General features: G+C 31.2%; 1 protein-coding gene across 1 annotated transcript; it reads right to left on the bottom strand.

Moving 5' to 3' along the window:
* Positions 1–9,260: 9,260 nt before the first annotated feature.
* Positions 9,261–11,671, bottom strand: LOC143578994 (thioredoxin-like 1-1, chloroplastic). Its single transcript, XM_077062417.1, has 4 exons — positions 11,462–11,671; positions 10,276–10,455; positions 9,733–9,897; positions 9,261–9,638 (listed from the first exon to the last, which is right to left on the bottom strand). The coding sequence occupies exons 1-4, from the start codon at positions 11,669–11,671 to the stop codon at positions 9,345–9,347; spliced, it is 849 nt and encodes a 282-aa protein (XP_076918532.1). The 3' UTR covers positions 9,261–9,344.
* Positions 11,672–12,105: the final 434 nt, after the last annotated feature.

Below are 12,105 nucleotides of genomic sequence, written 5' to 3'. Positions count from 1 at the left end.
ATAAAACTGAAAATTATATATTAAAGTATAATTCGATTAATCCTATTAATCTCACTTAATCACGATGTCCCCACCCCACCGCCCAACTAGCGATTTTTACACCACTTATTAATTATAGATACGTTAAATAAGTCTTGGTTATTTAAATATAATAAAACAAAGGAGCTAGGTTCCAAAATTAATGTAACATGAGATTGCTCAGTGGTTGCGGCTGTGGACACCCATGCAAGCAATGCAAGTCGGATGGATCTTTGAGTCTGTCCATGGGCACATGTTTCAAGGATTCTCTGCAACTGCCTATATCACTTACTTTCACAAATACACTCCGCCTCATCTCGACCTTACCCTTCTATGAAGGATTCTAACTCGGGCGACAGGGATGTTAAGTGTTATCAGCAGGGCTGTTTCTGAGAATTCAAATGCTCAAAGTGAATACTAAAAAGTGGGCCCTATATAAAATTTATTTTTAAAAGATTAACGATAACTGTAATATGAATAAACAATAAACAAAACAAAGTTATTGAGTAATTGTAGCAATAACATTTTTCGGTCTTTTGGTTTCTAGAGCATCAACTTCTCAATATATAAGGTTAAATTTTTTTAAACACATAATTTTTTTTATATAAAAAGATTTCAATCCCTTATCGAGATCATGCCATAGACATCGGCCGAGCCCTTTATGGGGTCAAAGGCGACCCTGGTTATGAACCTTTCAGAGAGATTGATATTACTGTGACAGATGTCTTTCGAAAAAAATAAGACGAGGAGCTTCATAGGAGCTAGCTTGGCTCGGAATTAAAACCAAATGGGAATTTTAAACTTGAGCTCGGCTCGATTAAGAATCAAGCTAGTTCACTCGACTCAATTGGCTTGACTTTGAAACTTTTTTTATTGTAAAAGTCAAACATATAACGAGTTCTCGCCAAAGGGCTTGAAATAAAATTCGCTCGCCTCAATTTGGTTCACTCGATGATTTTTTTACGTGTCTTTAGGCAATCCATGTGACATTGGTCTATCATTACCATTCTAAGGTTTTAGAAATAGATTTGGATTTTGGTCCGAGCCCTAAGGAAGCTATGTGAAAAGCTTGTTTGAATACGTGTAAACAGGGCTGTCTACGATAATTGTTAAATTTTTCTGGGTCGAAGGCGAAAAAAATTAGGCCCGTAAAATGGGTTTTTTGTTGGGTTTAAACAATTTAATTTTTAAATGAGTTTACTTGTTATGATTTGGATTGCGTAAAAACTTTTGTATAAAAATATGATTAAACATGTCTCAGGTGAGACTAGAAACTACAACCTTTTGGTTGAAAGTCATATCCATTTGACACTAAACCAAGCTAATGGTTTTATAAATAAGTTTAAACATTAAATATACATATTGTTTTCAATAAAAAATATATAAAGTATTTGACAATGTTAACGAAGGAGATGTGATACAAAGAAAGGTGTTAATAAGTTTAAAAACATTCATGGACGAAACTAAAGTTTACTCTAAAATTTACAAATAAAAAAATGCATAAAACTTTTATATTATGTATATTATTGCCATTACGTAGGTGTTCTTTTACCATTAGCAAGCTATTTATTCTTATTATCACGGTATAAATCGTTTGAATTCAAGCATTCAACATGCATTTTACAAATATAAAATATTAAAAAATAGTTATTTTTTCAGTTAAATCATTACATATTTTTAGAAAAAGTTAATAGGGGTCCTCATACCTACGTGACAGTGATATAACGAGACGTAGTTTACTTTTTAGTTAAACAATTATAAATAGTTCTATAACATGTTATTTATAGACTTATGGTAGATTATAGTAGATGATACGGTAACAATAATGCTATACTAAATAATAATAAAAGTTGAGTGCATAACATTAAAATACACCAAATTTAATTACGTTGGTGCATAAGAAACCTTATTTAAAAGTGAAAAAAAGGTATTTTAAATATAGTTTTTGTTTTTACTTAATTAATTAATATATTATTTATTGTTACTTAAAACACAGAGTTCCATATAAATACCCCCATTCATACTCTTATCACTTACTCCCACTTCTCCATCAATATCTTCTTATGATGATTTGCAGGTTCACTCATGGCCTAACATGGTGGATTCAGAATTGTTTAGGGTGCAGCCAAGATGACTTGCCGGTAACAAACGGCCATACGTCCATCGGACCATAGTCGCCATGATTCGGCAAGTTGTCTTAGGCTACATTCTTCTTTCTACTTCTCATGACTGTTAGTAAGTGAAATTGGAATTTGAAGTTGCCATGCAATGATGCAATGTTTTAACATTCAAGCATTTCAAGCAATTTTATGCATTTGAATTAATCTTTTTAAATGAACCCGAACACCAATGTTGTAAAAGTACGTTTACAAGGCCGAGTACTCCCCGAGTACTCAATACAAAATATGTCGCCGAGGCGAGTTTCTTTAACTCCACCTAGTTACTAAGAATCAATCGGGCCAGAATCGCATCTAGTCGGTGAACTTGGGCTGATTTTGACTTAAAAAAAGTAAATCATAATTCGTATTTCTATAATATCAAAGAACAATTATCATTTTTTTAATTAATGATTAATAATTTTTAGAATAATTTATTATTTAAAATGTATTTTTCTTATTTATATTGATATTCACTTATTTTGTTATAAATACTCGTAAATTTATGATATTTGACATATATATAATATCCAAAAATTAATTTTCTATGTATTTACCATGTCCGAGCACTCTCCAAATACTCCCCGAGTACACCCAACTCCCCAGTTCGTCGCCTAGGGCCCGCCTAATCAATTTTGCAACCTTATCGAACACAAACCAGAACCCAGGATTTATAAAAAATAGTCTTTCGAGTTGATTTGGGACAAAACAAATATGAATTTTGGATTGTAAGATACTTTTTTTTAGTATAATTTACTAATTTATAAGCTATGTACTTTTTTTTGGATTCTAAGTTATGTACTATACTAATATCTATAGAAATGCCGAATATATACAATGTCTTCATTCATAAGTTCTTATAAAATCTAGGAGTACGTTGGATTAAATATAAACTAAACAAGTTGTGTGAAATGTATGAAGAAGAGAAGAAAGAAAAGTAGGTGGTGAAAATTAGTAGGTATGTCTAGCGTAATTATACTGCATCACAAACTATAGCTAGAATAATAGAATTACACTATGTTCCAGCCAGTGTAATTTTATTAACATATAAATTTATAAGTAGCATAATTTTATTATCTAGTTGTAAAATTGTAATGCAATAAAATTATGCTACTTGTAAATTCTAAAACGTAATTAAGTTAATTTGGTTACTTTTGGTGATGTAGTATAGTTACGCTATACACTAATTACTATATTTCCAGTTTGCCACCATGTCTTTTTTTACTTCAATTCGTATTGTTTGTATGGTAATTTCATTTGCATGATAGCCGCTCCCAAAAATCTATTACCCAACTCATCATGTTCATCCACAAGGTATTTGCCTATCCAGAACGATTAATTGGAGACGTTGGGAGAGAGAACCCGAACGGAGGCTATTATCAGGGTTGATAGGCCTTGGAGGGGATTATGTTTTCATAGAAAATAATAATTATTTATGATTATGTTTTAAACCACTCATTTTGGTATTTACTGTTATGATAATATGATACAATGGCCAAATACTTATTTTCTTTTTATATTTATGATTATGCAGTTTAATGTAATAATTATTATTTTTATTGTTATTATTATCATTTTATTATTATTATTATTATTATTATTATTAGAGTTAAAATGTAAGTAATACTTCTGAAATTAGACTCGATCTCAATAGTTTTAAAGGAGATTCAAGTGCAATTTTTGTTTTTTTTATTCATATGATTGTTGGCTTGTAGCAAACCTTATATAAAATATAAATTAGCGACAAGTCATGAAATTATAGCGTTAATTCATTTGCTAAAAGTATAAAGAGTATAAATCAAACTATGTAGGGGTTAATAATAAAATTTGAATCTTTTAATATAAACATGTGTAAATATATAAGTGAAAATGTGAAGACAATGAAGTCTTTACCTCACTACATGTCTGAACATAATATAGATCTGTCTCTAAATTTAGATTACAAATTTATAAACAAAAATACGTAATCATAATATTTTTGCTACTCTTTTACCACGTTCCCTAGTCTCAACTCCCACGATATGTTTTATTTTTTAATTATAATTATATATCTAATATTGTTAATATTTGGTGAGAAGAAGGTGAGCAAACAAAAGTGTCAAATATTTATCATAAAAAAGAAGTGTATTTCCAAAAATAATATTATGTATGCTTAAGAAAATAACTTTTTACTTTAATAACATACTATTCAAGTCCTCTATATTTGTATTTAATACAAAAAAGATTAAACTGCTAAAAAATGATATTAATTAACAAAATGAGTTGTAACTCCTTTAACTTCAACTAAAACCTGTGAAATTATCAATACTGGTTAATTAGTCGGTACAATAAGGGAGGTTCGGTTAATCTTGAAGGTGCGGTTTGGAGGAGATCATAAAATAAGGGCTGAAAAGATAAATTCATTTAACTTGGTGGTCAAGTTTTAGTTTATATTTATCTTTTATTTATGTTTATTTTGATTATGATTCTGAGTTAGTTTTTCAATTTCTTGTAGGAAGTTGTTAGCCTATTTAAACTCCTATTAGTCAATCTGTTAATCAAAACTCCTGTTTGTTTCTTTGAGCTCCCAGTTTAACAAAACATTGTTTACAAGTGAAACAAAGTCACACGCTTAGAAGTGAAACTAATGACTTTGTTTTGATTACATGTCAGAAAATTAAGTATTGCTTCATACAAGTACAATTTTAAATTTTGTTTGTTATTCATCAAAATAAACTTATCACTACAAGAATTTTGGCCTATCCAGACAACGATTTTTGAACTTTTCCCGACAACATGTAGTTGGTACAAATAAAAAATACTTATTCCGACAACATGTTGTCGGAAATAGTGTAGTTGGCATAGCTTCGTCCCGAAAAATAACGTAAAACCTTTCCCCACCACTTTTCGTCGGGATAAATATTGCAAAAACTTTTTTAAGAAAAAGTTTTATTTTTTATAAAAAACATAAATAACATTTTATAATTATAATAATATAATATTCATTTATCTATACCGACGACATGTTGTCGGGATAGAATTTAAATATTATTTTATTTTTTAATCTATACCAACAACATGTCGTCGGTATAGATAAAGTAATAAAATAATATTTAAAATCTATCCCGACAACATGTCGTCGGTATAGATAAATGATATCCCAACAACTTGTAGTCGGTATAGATAACGGAATAAAATAATGTTTAAATCTCTAACGACAACATGTCGTCGGGATAAAGTAAAGAATATTATATTAATATAATTTTACCGACGAAATGTTGTCGGTATAGAACTTAAAATTATTTTATTCATTTATCTATACCGACGACATGTTATTGGGATAGAGTTTAAAATAATGCATCTGCAATATGCTGCTACATTTTTTGCTGTTTTTCGGGATTTTTACCTGTTTTTCAACTAAATCCAAAACACTAAAATAAAAGTCCAAAAACCATTTATAACTTAAATTATCCTACATCAAACATACAACATTCAACCCTTCAATTTGTCCAAAACGCGAAAAAAAAAGTAAGTTATCCAAATGAAATACAACTAAAAGGACATTGCCATTGTTTAATCATCACTTTCATCATCAGATTCATAATGTTGATGCTGTTTCCATTGATTCTTGGCATCTTCAAGTTTTTTGTCAAACTCTTGTGACATTTTTGCAAACATCTCTTGCATCTGACTTTGTTGTTATTGTTGGAGTTCGGCTTTTAAACTTTCTTGCCAATCATGTTGTGATGATCCGGAGGAAGAGCCAAATTTAGGTACAACAGGTGGTGCTGCCCTCTTTGCAATATGTCCAATTCCCCGTAGATGCCCGCGCGATTCACCAAAAACATTTCAAAAAACTTCTGAATCGTAATAGTTGTCATCATCCGTTAAATCTCCAATTCTTCGTCTTTCCGCTCTAAGTCGTTCCTAAATTAATAAACATAAATATGCTCACTTTGGATAAATGGGTAATTTTGGCCCATTTGAACCAAAACTCTCATATTTTGAGTTATTTAAAGTGTGTTATGATCGTTTTGGCCCGAACAAACTTTAGTTTACCAACATATATTAGTTTTGGTTGAAATGGGTAATTTTGGCCCATTTGAACCAAAACCCTCATATTTTGAGTTATTTAAAGCGTGTTATGATCGTTTTGGCCCGAACAAACTTTAGTTTACCAACATATATTAGTTTTGGTTGAAGTGGGTAATTTTGACCCATTTGAACCAAAACTCCCGCATTTTGAGTTATTTAAAGTGTGTTATGCTCGTTTTGGCCCGAACACACTTTGGTTGACCAAAACATATAAGTTTTGGTTGAAATGAGCAATTTTAACCCATTTGAACCAAAAATCCCATATTTTGAGTTATTTAAAGTGTGTTGTGCTCTTTTAGGCCCGAACACACTTTATATAACCAAAATATATAAGTTTTGGTTGAAATGGGTAATTTTGACCAAAATAAATACAAGTCGTCGGGATTGGATAGTTATTTTTTACCAATTTATTTCTAATGTAAGATGATTTAAAGAAAAGGAAAAATAAAATATAAAAATTCTATCCCGACAACAAGTCGTCGGGATTGGTTAGTTACTTTTTTATTTTTTATTTCTAATTTAACATGATTTTAAAGAAAAAGAAAATTTTAATATTAAAACTCTATCCCGACAACATATCGTTGGGATAGGGTGGTTAATTTTTTTTAATATATCATTCTAATTTACTATGATTTAATGAAAAAGAAAAATAAAATTTAAAAAACTTTATCCCGACAACATGTTGTCGGGATAGGATAGTTCATTTTTTATTATTAAATTTTAACCTACAATGATTTTAAAGAAAAGAAAAAAATAAAATATAAGAACTCTATCCCGACAACATGTCGTTGGGATAAGTGTCGAGTCAAAGGTTTGGTTTAGTCAAACATTCTCTAGCGTGTTAAAAGGTGACACGTGTGTTGATTAGTTAAAAAAATTTTGATTTTCTATCCCGACGACATGTTGTCGGGATAGGGTTCGATATAGCGACAACATCTTGTTGTCGGGATAGGTGTCGTGGGGATAGGCTAAAATTCTTGTATTAGCTAGATTTTATAGTGTACCAAGTAATTTGATGTTACATATATCATAAATCTTTCCTAAGAAAAAAAATTATATAATGTTTACTTCTAGTTCACGCTCACACAAACACAATCGCGCCCTGACAACAGTCCGAGTGTTTCTTTGAAAGGGTGAAGTGGATGAGAAAGAGTGCGTCTTTTTTTTTGTTTGTTCAAAGTTCATCATGAGTTATAATTTTTTTTAACGACCACCAAACGAATGACAATTTGGGGATTCGGGATAACCCGATGGTAAAAGACGATGTATGCCATGCATCCATGATCGCAGACAACGTTCGTAACCCAAGTCCACCATCTCTTGTTCCGTGAAAAATGTTATACGTAAAAAATACTTGCTTGGCGTTCAAGGGTGGTATGATTCGATCTTGTGGGGCGGTAGGAGAAGATCAAGATTCAAATGAAGAGATAATAATTAAAAGATTTGGTTTATCGGTTAAGAGTGTTTGAATTTATTTTTAATTGCTTTTATTTAGTTTATTTGAATTTAAAAACCTAGTTGAGTTTGGTTAGGATTGCTATGTACAGGTCTATATAAAACCATTAGTTTGTTTCTATTTATTGTGTACCTATTTTTCTTTTTCATCGTGTTGATTAATAAGAAAAGCTCGTCGAGCAAACCGTGAGTCGGTGCGCGTATGTTATGTTGTTCTAGATACTTACTTCCAAGTTCAACAGAAATATGTCTCCCAAAGGTCACCGTAGTAAAAATTAGTTGAGATTGGATTCGAACTTGAAATCATGTAGTGTCCGGCCAGTTCTTCACTTCCCTCGACACTTATTAAGCTATAAACATTGGCATGATGAATTACAATTAAAGCAGGCTTAAGATATGGTCCATAATACCTCTAGATTGTTTTCTTTTTCCTTTTTCTTTTTTTTGTTTTTTTTCTTCTTTTCATACCGTTTCCGCACTCTTTTTCTTTAACTAAATTATTTGTTTTATTGACAAAAGTATAAGAATTCTTAAAATATAAAAATATATAGTTTGTAAATTTTCAGAACTATTACTTTTAGTAATAAAATAAACTAATATGTATTTTCCAAAAAAAAGTAATACCGTAGATACTTAAAAAATATAATAATGTGTAAAAAAACTCTACATACTTTTATAAATGGATAAACTGTTTTATCACGATTTTTTTACTGGGTTTATAGCATGTTAAAAATAGATGTCATGTTATATTGTCGTACTTTTTTGAGTTTTTGTAGCTAGCATGTTAATTGCAACGATAAAACTAACTTTATTATTAACTTACAACTATGTATAATCCCAATATAAATCGGCAAATTGGATTTTAATAATCATACATTTATGCAGTTGACTGATAATAATTTCATATTATAAAATAGCTACCGCCAATTGTTTTCGGTGGACCTCTGTTAAAAAAAGTTAACACCGTTAAGTTTTTTTCGAATTTCAAACCGACGTTTTAGTACTTCTGATCCAAACGACGAAACGGTGCTTCAATTCAAGTGTTTAAACTTCCAATTAACAAAAATCGAAACGTTTAGAGCACCGTTTCGAAATAAGCTTTACATCAATCTATTCAACTCCTCCTTTAGAACATAAACCCTAAACATCAGTTTGAAATTTGAAAAAAATTCAACGGCGCACTTTTTTAACAAAGGTCCAACAAAACAATAATTTTAACGCTTACATGCATAACCTGCCTTTCGGCATTTACTTAAACCGAACAAAGAAATCACCCCATAAATTAGTACCTATAACCGAACCGAATAATCTTATTTCTTAAACTATGTGGTCTCGAGTTGGTGATGGTCCCAAATTAACAAAACCAAGTCGGTTTTTTGGGTTACATGCATCCACAAAACCGATTAAATTGAACCAAATCAAACCAATCCGCGCCATGTTCATGAAAACCAAACTAACTTAACTTAAAAATGAAACAAAGCCACATTGTTTCATATACTTAATACACATATTAAACAAGAAATTTAAACTTCTAAACGCCACAATAAAAATGGGCGAACACGCACTTGCGGCTACGCCTTCGTACTATTTACACATCCACAACATAGTACACAAACACCAAACGTTAAGCATACAACAAACTCATCTCCCAGAAGCCACCAATGTTTTATCCTTATCAAATGTTGACTTCAAGGGAACCGGAAGTGGAAGAGGAAGACTCGGTGAGACCGAGCCCGCTGCCACCACCGTTGGCACTGGCGACAACGGTGGAGGCGCAACTTCCTTTTGTGGGTGCTCGGGTTTTGGATCATACACAAAGGAAAGATCCCGGTTAGCCCCAAGTGCCACCAATTCTTTCTCCTCTAAACCTTTTGTTGGGCCTAAACTACATCGATCAGGCTTGTGTTTCGCTATTGCGTCTTTAAACTTCTTAATCTGTATGGTTATAGTTAATTGTCGAGTTCAATAATTATCGTTTTAACATTACTAAAAGTCTTAAATGAACAAATGATAATAAAATGATACGGACCGTTGCATTGGTGCAGCTAAAGCTACAAAGCCGACCCTCAGCCCCTCTATAGAACCGAAAGAACGGAAGAACATGAACACCGAGGCTATAACACATGGATTTATGCTCTTCATAGTTCACTTGCAAAAACTGCACATCTGGATTCATCTCTGCTAACTGACATAACTATAAAACCAAAGAATAATAATAAGAAAAACGCGTTACGAACATGGACGGAACTTTTAAGGGCGAAAAGGGGCTCCTCATCCCCCCCCCCAACCCCTTGTTTTTGGGCTCAGACCTTTCAAATATAGCCCATATATTTTCAATAAATATAAGCCCAAAAATATTGGTTTATTTTGTGTGTAATAACTTAATATTAAATTTTAATATAAATATAGCCCATGTATTTTCGATAAATATAAGCCCAAAAATATTGGTTTATTCTATGTGTGATAACTTAATATTAAACTTTAATATTTTCGGGCCCTCCTATTTAACTGTTCAAGTCCCGCCAATGGTTACGAAAGCTGACGAACAAAATGATTTGAACTTGTGACAAACCTTAGGGTGAAGAGCTCTGCAGCCACCGCAACCAGGTGAAAAAAAATCAACAACTACTAATTTATCACCGGCTTTTAGAAGTGATTCAACAAGATCTTCCGCACCTGTTATTTCCTTCATGTTTGGTTGAAGCCCTTTTTCCCACCATTTTAAAGATTTGCCAATGCTAATTATACCCACCTGTTAAATCCATATTTCAAGATGTTTATATCACTAATATATGCAAGAATTTTTTTTTTTTAATTTCAAGAACATAACACTTGCATGGTTAATTTATTATATTGTTACACATCCAAGCTAGCTTGTCTAGGCTCAAGAACAGTTCATGAGTAGTTTTTCAAGCTCAAGCTCTCTTTAAAAAGCTCGAACTAGGGCGAGTAGTTTTCAAGCTTAAGCCAACTCATTAATTATTTATTAACTACGTTGATAATATTTATACCTATTTTTTATACATTCTAGTCATAACTTTTCTATAAAACATAATATATATTATGTGTTTGGATCAAATACAAATAATTTTTAATCATGAAAAGTGTACAATTAACTAGAATAATTATTATGCTAACATTAAAGTAATTATTATTACACTATAACGTAATTATTATTACACTATTTTAATTTTTATAGCTTAATACTCTAGTTCAAAACTTGAATTGCTGTAGTTATTTATATATTTATTATGTCAATTTTATTTGTACCAGATCCCACTCCTATATGTTATTTACTTATTACCATAAAAAATTTATTTACACAAATAAATAATAGTTAATTTTATTTGTACCGGATCTCACTTCTACGTCTTATTTACTTATTACCATAAAAAAATTTATTTACTCAAATGAATAATAGTTAATTTTTTTTACCGGATCTCACTCCTGTGTTATTTACCCTTTACCATAAAAAAAAATTATTTGCACAAATACAAATGTAATATTTTAAATAAAAAATAATAAGTAATAGGTTTATTTAGGCTCGTAAGCCAGCTAAGCCTCTAACTCAGGCTCGTTCATTAACAAACTTATTATTAAGCTGGCTCGAGCTCATTTAAGCTTGACTTGATTTAAGTTTTTAACAAACCGATCTCGAATAACTCACGAAAAAGCAAATCTTGAAGACAGGATAAAACATTAAAACTGCTTCATAATAATAATAATAATAATAATAATAATAATAATAATAAAAGCACCTTAGACTCAGAAGCAGCAGCTGCTAAAGTACCAACTCTTCTTTCTTTACCTCCTACTCCTACCGTTGACCGGAGGGTAAACTTTGACCGGAAACTTGAATAAACCGGCATCATCTTTACCACAACCGGAGCCAAATTATCAAACTTATTACAACCAAACCCATGAGTACATGCAGAAAACTTATACCCATTACTTAAAATCTTAGCCATGATAATAATAATATTCAATCACTGATTCTTTGTAAAGATGAAAATTGAAGATGTGATTTGTGGTGTTTGGATTGCTTATAGTCAAAGGTGTTATATTAAAAGGTGCACTTAGAGTTTGTTGCTTGTTGAGTTGTGTATTTGTATACGTGTTAAGATTATAAGTTGTTTCGATATTGAGATTCAAGAAATTGATAAATTGTGGGGTCCACATTATTATTATTTATTATTTTTTTAACGACCAACAAACATAAAATGCCTAGCTACTTCGTAGGGGATAATTCAATAACAATTCAGTTCCGTGGAAACCCACCCTTCTGAAGACTCACTGGTGGTAAAACCCGGACATTCTCAAGATCGAACCGGAGATCGCAAGGATCTTAGTTTTCTTTCATTGAGCCACCCATATTCACCCAAAGTGTTGTGAGTGAAGATTG

The sequence above is a fragment of the Bidens hawaiensis genome, unplaced genomic scaffold (genome assembly GCF_021521415.1).
Source record: "Bidens hawaiensis isolate Kalapana, Puna unplaced genomic scaffold, B.hawaiensis_p1.1 tig00029507_1, whole genome shotgun sequence".
Lineage (NCBI taxonomy): Eukaryota > Viridiplantae > Streptophyta > Magnoliopsida > Asterales > Asteraceae > Bidens > Bidens hawaiensis.
The sequence above is the reverse complement of the archived record's forward strand: the minus strand, read 5'-3'. Positions and strand labels throughout refer to the sequence as shown.